The sequence below is a fragment of the Theropithecus gelada genome, chromosome 3 (assembly GCF_003255815.1).
Source record: "Theropithecus gelada isolate Dixy chromosome 3, Tgel_1.0, whole genome shotgun sequence".
Classification (NCBI taxonomy): Eukaryota; Metazoa; Chordata; class Mammalia; order Primates; family Cercopithecidae; genus Theropithecus; species Theropithecus gelada.
In genome coordinates this window covers 32,038,194-32,050,276 of record NC_037670.1, presented here as the reverse complement: position 1 = coordinate 32,050,276, position 12,083 = coordinate 32,038,194, and the positions used below count along the sequence as shown (strand labels likewise).

The following is a 12,083-nucleotide window of genomic DNA, read 5'->3' as shown; positions in this document are numbered from 1 at the left end:
TCACAGAAGAGATATCCCATCATCTTTAGTAAGATTAGAGACAAGTTATAGGTCCCTTCCCACACTCAATGAGAGTAAACCCCACAAGCGTACGGTTATTGAGGGCCATCTGAGAATAGCAACAATTCACACCTGCAATGTTTTTTCTTTTTGGCTCAACTGTGATTACATTTCTCCCAGGAGAGATAATGGCTGTAGCAATAACATTCCAATATGTGAACTTTTTAATTTATATAAACTTAAAGGGTACAAGTGCAATTTTGTTTCACAGATATATTGCATAGTAGTAAAGTCTGGGTTTTTATTGTATTCATCACTCAAATAATGTACATTTTACCCACTAAATATTTATTTTTTTCTTCCCTGCCTAGAAGGATATTTCTTTCTTCTATGATTGATCAACTTCTATTCATCCTTCATATTTCAGCTAGAAATTTGTCTCTTTTTCAGAAAGCTTCCTCATCCTTCTTTCTACTTTTTCTTAGTCCTGGCCCTTCTTCTGATTTATTCCCCTGTACTTCTCAAATACTTCTGTGTGTAACTGTTTTATAGCAATACTCCAATCTTTGTAGCCTGTGGTCTTCTATGCCTTTCCTATGTTTTTGGAAAGCAAGGATGAAATATTTTACTTCACTGTTCATAGTACATAATGAAATGTGTTTTATTAGGAGCTCAATAAATATTTGATAAATGAGACTTCACGGTTATCTAATTTAGAAGTGATTCTATACCTTCAAGAAAACAATCTCTTCATCCATGCCCTTTTGCCCTACCTCTTCTCAAGACTTCAATTTTTTTTCAAGAATCAAGGGTGTCTGGGAACAGAATTTATTTGACCATGGGTGGCTGAATTTTGACTTCAGTTCTGACTGTCTTTTTATATCCCAAATGAGTATTAGATTTCTGCAGCCAGACATATTACAATTGGCCCCTCCTTCCAGATATAGAAACATAAAAGTTCTCATTCTGTACTTTTTTTTTTATACAGCATCACCATTTTCACAATCAAGTTTCAAAGCACAAATCACTTTCTTTAGTATCCTAGATTAGGATGGAAGTAAAAATGGATACGTAAGATCAGTTAATTCCATACCTCTTTCTGACTTTGTAACTTCCTCCTAGAATAACTCTTAACAGTGAGAGAGAGAGCCAACCGAGGTTTAAATACGTCCAAAAACAGAGCGCCTAATGAGGAAGTAATTCTTGTTTCAGATGCTGTCACATATTAAAAAGAGATCTTGTGTTGAGGAATTTATGTCATTGTTACACATTCCATCTAATTAGTTTCTCAAAAACAACACAGGGCACATCTGCAAAACTAGTCTTACTAATTTTGCAATACCAGTCCTGAAGATATATAACTATATATATGACCCCAAATTCCCCACAATTCTAAGTGCTAAGGAAAAAATATATACTTTTTAGATATTTTCTTCCCTAGATGTTTCTCCTTTTTCTTTCTCTATTGAAGTCTAAGATTTTACAGGTTCTACCTTCACCAAGTCTCTGATGTTCATCTGTTCTTTTTCATTATCTACACTGAAGTGCAGATCTCTTTAACCAGTATCCAAATCGTTATTATACTTACATTTTAACCTTTCTGTCTCTTCCATTCCAACCCATTTTTGTGCCATTAGCATTTTCCTAAAGCAGGCTTTTCTGTGGCATTCTGTGTGTGTGTGTGTGTGTGTGTGTGTGTGCGTGTGTGTGTGTGTGCGTTATTGCTCGTTAATGTGGAAAAAATGGATAGACCCAGAGTTATGAAACACAAATACTTAAGAACAAACCCTTAATGAAAATCAATTAAGAACAGAAGACTCAGCCAATAAGCAGCCATTTTTTCAGGGACTATATTTAAAATACGTGACATCTAGTACATCACAGGCATGGACCAAGCAGAATGGAAAGCACAATTAGAAAGAGCAGCTTAGCATTAGCCCACCCAATCTTTGAAGACATCATAGAAATATAAGACAAAAGTGTAAGTCAATAGCATGCCTGAAACAAAAAAAAAAAAAAGAAAAAAAAAGAAAAACTTGTTAGGACCAATGAAACATGTTTATTTGGAAATAGTTACAATATAGAAACATAAAATAAGAAGGTAGTTAGGTTTACATCCGGACCATGGCCAGAGTTAGGTCTTCTGTCTTCCAGAAACATCATGGGGTAACTCAGGCCCCCACAACAGTAAGCAGGATTTCATAAGATGATCTGTTTTCTGCAGGTTCTGACTGCTCTCTATTCCGTAGAATCTGATGGAATTGTAGGACATTGAAACAGAAATGGCCTTGAAATGGTCCTTTTAGAAGAAAAGGTCCACAGCAGTTATTTTCTAGCAGCAAGAATAACATCTTCTATAGCAAAATGGCCGGTAGCCACAGCAACTAGAGCTAGAGCCGTAGCCAGAGCCATATCCACAACCATAGTTGGAGCCATATCCACAGCCATAGCCAGAGCCATAGCCACAGCCGTAGCCAGAGCCATAGCCACAGCCGTAGCCAGAGCCATAGCCACAGCCGTAGCCAGAGTCATAGCCACAGCCGTAGCCAGAGCCATAGCCACAGCTACCACATGAGTTTCTGTAGTAGTTGCAACACATGGTGTCTAGAGATGGGTGTTTAGTAGTTCAGTAGAGAAGCAGGTGGGCAATTCTGAAGTCTGAATGTCATCTTCTGCCCTGAGACCTTTATATACAACCAGAAGTGGGTGGAGCACACAACACAGACTCTGTGGCCTCATTACAACAGCAATTTACATTTTTAAAAAGTTCATCATTCTAAGGACAATGAGTGTTTCAGGTAATTATGACCAGGATTTGCCCCTAGCCAGCCATGAGATTTGTAAAGAAACAGCTATAACCCGCACATGGAACAAGCATGCCTTGTGAAGTGTAATCAAACCTAATTTAGATTTTTTTACTCCAGGGGCTATTATCTCTTCTGTACTTCCAGGTACACACATACCTGTGCACTGGGAGATGTCCCAGCATTTTCCATCTCAGTAATCAACAAGAAATTCCCAGACTAGAGTTGAGAAGCAAACAGCAAAGGCACAAAATGAGGCATTCTTAGGTTACACTTGCAAGAAAGTAGATGGAGCCCATGCAGGATGGCCACTGCAGTGGTGGCTAGAGCAAGAGACAGGTGAGGCAAAGATCTGAAGTGATGTAAAACAGAGGTCTGATACAATATAGTAAAATAAAAGCAACAGGATTTTGCCCAATGCACCATAATCTACCCTAAGATTTCTTGGAACTTTTCAGTGTGTTACTTTCTTTGAAACATCTTGCCCACTTCATCAAATTTTTTTTAACTTTTATTTTAGGTTCAGGGGTACATGTGCAGGTTTGTTATATATGTAAACTCGTGTCTCAGGAGTTTGTTGTACAGATTATTTCATCACCCAGGTACTAAGCCTAGTATTCAAGTTATTTTTTCTCATTCTCTCCCTCCTCCCACCCTCCCCCTTCAAGTAGGCCCCTGTGTGTTGTTCCCCTCTTTGTGCCCATGTGTTCTCATCATTTAGCTCCCACTTATAAGTGAGAACTTCCAGTATTTGGTTTTCTGTTCTTTCATTAGTTTACTGCTAAGGATGATAGCCTCAGCTCCATCCATGTTTCTGCAAAGGACATGATTTTGTTCTTTTTTATGGCTGCATAGTATTCCATGGTGTATATGTACCATGTTTTCTTTGTCCAGCCTACCATTGATGGAAATTTAAGTTGATTCCGTGTCTTTGCTACTGACTTCCAATTTTTACCTGCCAAAATCCTGTTGATCCTTCAAAGCACAGCTTAGGCTATGTCTCCTATGAAAGCATTCCTGAACATTCACAATAAGTGTTAAGCATCACTCCACCATTCTTCTAGGGATCTATTTGCTCAATTCTATTATGGTCCTCAATATGTTATACTGGCATACTCTTATTTTATTTATCTGATTCCCTCAGATGATTCTGAGTTATTTATGGTCAATAACTTTGTCTTTATTTTCTGTGAATCTAACAAACTAGGGACACTCACTAACTTAAACGAAAGCCTATGAGATTTCTTCCAGCTGTAAATGTTTTTATTTTAATTTAGAGGATGTTATATGAGAAAGATAACAATAATAAGTATTATTATTTATATTTCCCTTTATAGTTTTCTCTACATCCTCACCAATGTCTGTTATTTTTTGTCATTTCAATAATAGCCATTCTCAGTGGTATAAGAAGATGTCTCTGTGGTTTTAATTTGCATTTCTGTGATGCTTAGCAATGTTGAGTATGTCTATTTGCCGATGATATGATCTTAAATAAAGAAAAACCTAACAACTTTACCAAAAAATGTTACCGAATTCATTTATCAAAACTTATTGTATCCACAACATTATATGTATAGTATTGTATATGTGTATAATATATATACAAGAATATAGTAACCAAAACAGTATGGTAGTGGTATAAATATAGATATATAGATCATTGAAAAAGAAGAGAGAACCTGGAAATAAAGCCATATATTTATAGCCAGCTGTTCTTTGACTAAGTCAACAAGAAAATACATTGGGGAAAGGACACACTCTTCAATAAACGATGCTGGGAAAATTGGATTGCTATATGCAGACGAATGAAATTGGACCCCATCTCTCACCATACACAAAAATCAACTCGAGATGTAATAAAGACTGCAATGTAAGACCTGAAACAATAAAAATACTGGAAGAAAACCTAGGGAAAACTCTTCTGAACATTGGTCAAGGCAAATAATCCATGACTAATACTTCAAAAGTATGCAACAAAAACAAAAATAGATGAATGGGACTTAATTAAACTAAAAAGCTTCTGCACAGCAAAAGAAATAATTAACAAAGTGAACAGACAACCTGAAGAATGGGAGAAAATATTTGCAAACTATGCATCTGACAGGGGACTAATATTCAGAATGTACAAGAAACTCAAACACTTTAACAACAACAAAAAAAAACCACAAATAATTTCATGAAAAAAGTAGACAAAGAACATGAATAGACATTTTCCAAAGTAGACATCCTGTTATAATTTTTGAGTCACATTTACATTTATTACTTACTTTGATTCTTATGAAAACAATGTAAAGTAAGAAGTTGCGTTTTTGTTATTTTCCAGCTTCATTGAGGCATAATGGACAAAGACAATCATGTGAGCTTAAGTTATACAACATGATAATTTGATACACATATTTACTGAGAAATGATTGATACAATCAAGTAAGTTAACACAATAATCACATAAATAGCATTTTTGTTTTGTTCTCTGGTGAGAACAGTTAAGATCTACCCTTTCAGCAAATTTCAAGCATACAATGCAGTATTGCTAACTATAGTTAGTTACCATGAGGTAAACTGTATCTCCAGAACTTATTCTTCTTGTAACTGAAGATTTGTACTCTTAAACTAACATCTTCCCATTTCTTCCACCTCCCCGACCCCTTGGCAACCACTATTCCACTCTGCTTTTGAGTTCTACTTTTTTAGATTCCACATATCAGTAAGATTACTCAGCATTTGTCTTTCTCTGGCTGACTTGTCACTTAGCATAATGTCTTCCATGTTTATCTATGCTGTTGCAAATGGCAGGATTTCTTTCCTTTTTATAATATTCCATTACAAATATACACCACAATTTATTTTTTCCTTCACCCATTAGTGAACAGTTAGGTTCTTTCCACGTCTTGGCTATTGTAAATAGTGCTGCAACAAACATGGGAATGCATATATCTCTTTGAGCTACTGATTTTGTAGCCTTCACATATAAACCCAGAAGTGGGGATAAATCATGTGGTAGTTCTAATTTTCATTTTTTGAGGAACCTCCATATTGTTTTCCATAATGGCCATATGAATTTATATTCCCATCAAAAACAGTGCACAAATGTTTTTTATGGCACTTCCTCGCCAACGCTTGTTATCTCTTATCTTTTTTATAATACCCATCACATCAGGTATGAGGTGATAGCTCACTGTGATTTTGATTTGTATTTCTCTGATGATTATTGATGTAAAGCAACTTCCATGTACCTATGGTGTTTGTTTTTACACACATCACAGATGTGAAAACAGAAGCCACAGGTAGTTGTCACTTGCCCAAGGACTCTCAGCTGTTTAGTGGTAGAATCAAATCGATTTAACCCCTGCAAGAATATTAAAGCTCAGGAAGGACCCATAAATTATTTTTTCCTTTAGTTTTTCAAATGGAAAATATGCACTTCGTTTGACTAAAATTGCCAATATTTTGCAACTTTTGTCTTACACCTCTACCATCTGGATTTTCTTTCTTTGTGATCTTTACAATCCTAGCCAAAATTCCTAAAACTCTACACCAGCTTCTAGTACTTTCATAATTTAACTTTCATGTGCAGAACTTTAATTAATGTGGAATTTCTTATGGAACATAGTGTGAGGTAGGTATTTATACCTTTGTATCTAAACAGGTGGGACACTGATCAATCCCATTGCTGTGGTTTCAATGTTTGCCCCCTTCAAAACTCATGTTGCAACTTAATTGCCATTGGGAAGGTATTGGGAGGTAAGACCATTATGAGGTGTTTAGATTTTGAAGGCTCCACCCTCATAAACGGACTGAAACCATCATCACAGGAGCAAGTCTGTTATTGCGGCAATGGTTTCACCCCGTCTTGCTCTCTCTCTTGCCCTCTCTTGGTCTTTCACCATGTGATGCCTTCTGCCATGTTTTGATGCAGCAGGAAGACCCTCATCACTTTGATAGTGGATTTTCCAGCCACCAGAACTATGAGCTAGTAAGTTTCTGTTTATTATAAACAAACAAACTAAGGCACAGATTTACTGAATAAACTATCCCAGATGGAAAATTTGTGTATACAGGGACTTTGCTCCTCCCCTGAAGTCTGCAGCACTGGCAACTCTGGTCCTATGGCCTCAGGCTGACCTACTGCTTATACCTGGATAACATGGTTAGACTTCCTAATCTTTGCTAGTGGCCTAACATGACTTCTCTTTCTAGCCAGTGTCCTTACGTGGCCAGTTTGTTATGATTGGCCCTCTAAGACAACACTCTACAATAGAAATATACCATGAAACATATTGAGAAATTTAAATTTTCCAATGTCCACATTTTAAAAAGATACAAAGAAACAGGTGAATTAATTTTATACCATATTGTATTCACCCTAATGTCTCAAAATATTATCATTTAATATATAATAAATAATTTAAATGTATTTGATACTTTCATTCTTTTTTTCTATTAAGTCTTTGATATCTACTGTGTATTTTACACTTACAGTGCATTTCATTTTGAACTATCCATATTTTGAGCGCTCAACAGCTGGCTAGTAGCATCATATCAGACAGTGCAGCTCACTCAAAAGACGTGATAATTCTTTTATGGAAGTGGACACTGATTAAAATTTCACAGTGGAGCCTCCTACTCTTTCAATAAACTGACAGCTTATTTTCTTCTTTCCTTGAATTTCTTGGCCTTGAATTCCATTTTCCGTCTCTTGTAACTGACCAAATCTACCTCATCCTTTATGGTTCTCTTCCTATCATTCTTTGGAAGCAATTTCTGACCGTTGTCGAGCCTTCTCTTTCCACATTCGGATTTAAGTTTCCCCCTTGAGCTCTTCTTGGTAACGCCATCATACCTGCAAGCATACCTGCTATGTATGATTTAGTATTTTGTGTCCCGCTGAAGATTTTGAATTCTTAGAAGGGACTATGTGTTTTATCTCTCTGTCTCCCCACCAATCACATCACATAGCTGAAACATGAATCTTAATGTTTGTTAAATAACTAAAAGAACAAATTTTACAATTTAGATTTTACAATTTACATCCTCTACAATATGTAATAACATATTCCAAAAAAAGGACTTTTGTGTTTCTTTATAAAGGAACTTTGAAGCTTAAATCATTTTCCGACCACAGAAAGTATTGTGAAATATAAATAGTTTTTCCTTTCCTCCATAATGTGATTACACATGTAAATTCACATATCCATTTTTCCCAGCCTCCACCAAACAGGCCACACCTACACGAGTGTGTACACACACACACACACACACGCACGAACCTTCTCTAATTTTATCATCTCTGTCTCTGTTACCATTATCACCATTTTCTCATTTCACACAAGCTGAATGTCTCAAAATTTTCTTAAACTGAGATAGCCACAATATTTCAGGTTTTGAAGATATGTTAAGTGTCATCCACTTCTTGCAATACTATAATAACCTCAGAGTTCCAGAAAGCACAGTTAGTCCACAGATCTGACTCATAAATACTCCAGATGTGAAAGGTATCCTCCTCTTGGAGGAAACCCCGATTGTCCATCAGTTGGACAGATTCCATCCTGGATGTAGCCTTCCTCCTGGGCTGATATTGATTGTTGGGCTATCTTTCTCAGAGCCAGACATTTTGTGGGGTCACCCAGCTCCAGGGACCTCAGAGAGCCAGACTTGGTGTAATGGTCCCTGTTGTGTGGATGAAACAGGGACACCGTTATTACTGCTGACTGTAAGAAGTTTCTACTGAATCCAGAAGACTCTCTGTTGTAAGATTTAAATGATAGAGTTTGGATGGTCTAGAACTGGAGGAAAGGACACTAAAATCAGAATCCAAGAAGCAGTAAACACTCCACATCAGAAAGTCAGCCAGGAAACTAGAACAAACCCTTTAATCTCATTTTTATGACCACCCCAATCTAAAAAGAACTACATTAAGATACTAGACCTTGCTCTTTTCTAACTGAAAACTGTGTCATCACCTTCATCACATCCAAAACTCAATGAACTGCTCTCCCCCTTGGTACTTACTACTGTCCTTTTTAGTCTGTCTTTGCTCTGAAAATGTTGTATTATGAGCTCAAATGTCACAATCTCAAAATACTTCTCTGAGCTGTCTCTCCAGTACTTCAAACATTAATCTCCTCTCCATTAAGCTGCTTTATTCCCTCTATAGCAATTATCTGTCTGAATTTATCATAATTCGTTTTTGCTTTTTTTATTATTCTTTTTTTTTTTTTTTTTTGACGGAGTTTTGCTCTTGTTGCCCAGGCTGCAGTGCAATGATGCGATCTTGGCTCACTGCAACTTCCATCTCCCAGGTTCAAGTGGTTCTCGTGCCTCAGCCTCCCAAGTAGCTGGGATTACAGGTGCCCATCACCACGCCTGGCTAATTTTTGTGTTCTTAGTAGAGACGGGGTTTTGCCATCTTGGCCAGACTGGTCTCAAACTCCTGCCCTCAAGTGATCCGCCCACCTCAGCCTCCCAAGGTGCAGGGATTAACAGGCGTGAGCCACTGGGCCCGGCCTATTTTTGCTTTTTTAAATCTTCATCTGTTAGACTATAAACACTCTGAGAGCAAGACACTTGCTTATAATTTTTCTTCTGTGTCTTCAGTATCTAGGATGGTGTCTATGCAAAACTATTTGTTAAGTGAATTAAATCACATTTCTCAACCTCCATGTAAGCAAATATATTTGTGCTTTTGTCAGATGTAGATAAATTTGATAGTACACTTTTTCTTCTAACTTACCCTTTTTTAGGTTTTTATTCCTCATGCCTAACACTTGAGCCTAACTCAAAATTTTCAACAATCCTGGAAGTGATCTCTTCTATTGCATTACTTTTTTTTTTTTTTTTTTTTTTTTTGAGATGGAGTCTCACTGTGTCACCCAAGCTGGAGTGCAGTGGTGCAATCTCAGCTCACTGCAACCTCTGCCTCCTGAGGGTTCAAGGAATTCTCCCGTCTCCACCTCCTGAGTAGCTGGAATTACAGGCATGCGCCACCAAGCCCAGCTAATATTTGTATGTTTAGTAGTGACAGGGTTTCACGATGTTGGCCAGGCTGGTCTCGAACTCCTGACCTCAGGTCATCCACCTACCTCGGCCTCCCAAAGTGCTGAGATTACATTATTTCTTTAAGCAATCAGGCTATATCTCCTCCCTGTGACTTTTGTCATAACATCCTGAATAGGTGTCACTTCCCCTCCCTTTCCCCCTCCAGCTCCATTCTAGACACTCAGTGCCATTTCCAAAGCACAGTTCTGAAATAATCTGTGATTTGTGCTTGGGCATGTGAGAGCCTGAGCATGTGGGATATGAGAAGCAGGTAGAGAAGACATTATTCATGATGTAAATATAAAAGGAAATAATTGCGGTATATCAAGGAAATACCTAAGGTTCAGCCAACATACTGTTAGCCCAATTTTCAAGAGATACCAAAACACCCCAAGAAAGGAGTAATTCACAAGCAAGTACACAAAGATTTTTAGAAATAAAGAACCATTTTTATTGCAAAAGACTGACTTCCCCAACTGTGGATGTTATGATCATTAACAGTCATTCTCTGCAGTCATAACAGAGAATCAGAGATTAAGGGAGAAAAAGATAACATTTGGAAAACAGTCAGATGACACCATGGATCCCATGGCCGTGATTTCATTCAAAGAAATGTGAGGCTAGAGGTCCACAACTCTGTCAAGCATGTAATTCTTGGATATAGAAATCTTGGAGTATGAATCCTTGAATCAGCATTATCTTTAGACGTGTCATTTTAGAAGCAAATGGTCGTCTGACAGTGATGTTTTAGCAGGAAGAATAGCATCTTCTAAAGCAAAATGGCTGGTAGCCACAGTAGCCAGAGCCAGAGCTGTATCCACAGCCATAGCCAGTTCCATAACCACAGCCATAACGGGAGCCAAACCGACAGCCATACCCACAGCTGTAGCCAGTTCCATAGCCACAGTCATAGCCGGAGCCATAGCCGCAGCCATAACCAGAGCCATAGCCACAGCCATAGCCGGAGCCATAGCCACAGGAGTTGCCATAGTAGTTGCAACACATGTTGTCAAGAGGAGAGAATTGAGATGGGTTTCAAGAAGATGCTTCTGAGGTGTGGATGTCTTCTGCTTCCCTGAGACCTTTATATACTGTCAGTAATTGCCAAAGCATATCATTCACTCCCTGACTTAGCCAACAAATATTTGAACAGCTATTATGTGCCAGTCACTGTTGACCATCAATTTATATTTCATATAAATTATAAGCATAATATTTTGCTTAAAATGAGCCAATTATTTTGGAGCCTCTAGTTTCATTTCAGGAGCATCGTTTTAATCTGCTCTGCCAAAGAACTGTCTCAATGAAATCATGTGCCCAAATATAAAGCTGATACTGATTTTCAAAATCTCCTATCAGTAAATATATATCTTACATAACTAGTTTTGGGGGGATCATAACAAAATTTTATCTTTTTTTTTTCTCTCTCTTTTTTCCTAAAATGTCTACCTCTACCCATAGGGAAGAAGACACCTCTATTCTCTTTCCTGAATCATTACAACTTCTTGCCAGGCTTCTTTCCCCAACTCATTCTGCACTTCCACATCTACTCCTTGTCCGACCTCCCTCAAATCCCAAGAAACATATTCACATCTGATCATTCAAAGCCAGACAGTATGCTACCTGCAGGTGCTTTTTACGTTTTCCTTCCATACACCAGGCAAACCAAGACCTTCGGGAGGCAGAAAAGCCCTCCTTTTTTCTCCCATTTCTTAAGCTATGTAACTGTCATCAAGGAGCCTTTTAAACCCTAACCAGCTTCATTTGGATAAGGAATAAAAAAAAAAATCTTTCAACCAGGAACTCCAGTTCTTTCCTCCAATACAGATTTCATCAAACTTTTGCATGACGAAATACGGGTACATTAGGGCGGAGCAAGATGGCCGAATAGGAACAGCTCCAGTCTCCAACTCCCAGTGCGAGCGACACAGAAGACCAGTGATTTCTGCATTTTCAACTGAGGTACTGGGTTCATCTCACTGGGGAGTGCCGGACGATCGGTGCTGGTCAGCTGCTGCAGCCCGACCAGCGAGAGCTGAAGCAGGGCGAGGCATCGCCTCACCTGGGAAGCGCAAGGGGGAAGGGAATCCCTTTTCCTAGCCAGGGGAACTGACACACACAACACCTGGAAAATCGGGTAACTCCCACCCCAATATTGCGCTTTAAGCAAACAGGCACACCAGGAGATCATATCCGACACCTGGCCGGGAGGGTCCCACGCCCACGGAGCCTCCCTCATTGCTA

General features: G+C 38.3%; 2 protein-coding genes across 2 annotated transcripts; both read right to left on the bottom strand.

Annotated features, from left to right (window-relative positions):
* Positions 1-2,332: 2,332 nt before the first annotated feature.
* Positions 2,333-2,599, bottom strand: LOC112620014 (keratin-associated protein 6-2-like). Its single transcript, XM_025377996.1, has one exon. The coding sequence runs from the start codon at positions 2,597-2,599 to the stop codon at positions 2,333-2,335; it is 267 nt and encodes an 88-aa protein (XP_025233781.1).
* Positions 2,600-10,468: 7,869 nt separating this feature from the next.
* LOC112621540 (keratin-associated protein 21-1) lies at positions 10,469-10,888 on the bottom strand. The gene has a single exon (XM_025381015.1). It carries the CDS (start codon positions 10,842-10,844, stop codon positions 10,587-10,589), a length of 258 nt encoding a protein of 85 aa, XP_025236800.1. The 5' UTR covers positions 10,845-10,888; the 3' UTR covers positions 10,469-10,586.
* Positions 10,889-12,083: the final 1,195 nt, after the last annotated feature.

Bases quoted from the DNA above. Each gene is read 5' to 3' on its own strand.
- LOC112620014 (XM_025377996.1), bottom strand. From the start codon at position 2,599: ATGTGTTGCAACTACTACAGAAACTCATGTGGTAGCTGTGGCTATGGC.
- LOC112621540 (XM_025381015.1), bottom strand. From the start codon at position 10,844: ATGTGTTGCAACTACTATGGCAACTCCTGTGGCTATGGCTCCGGCTAT.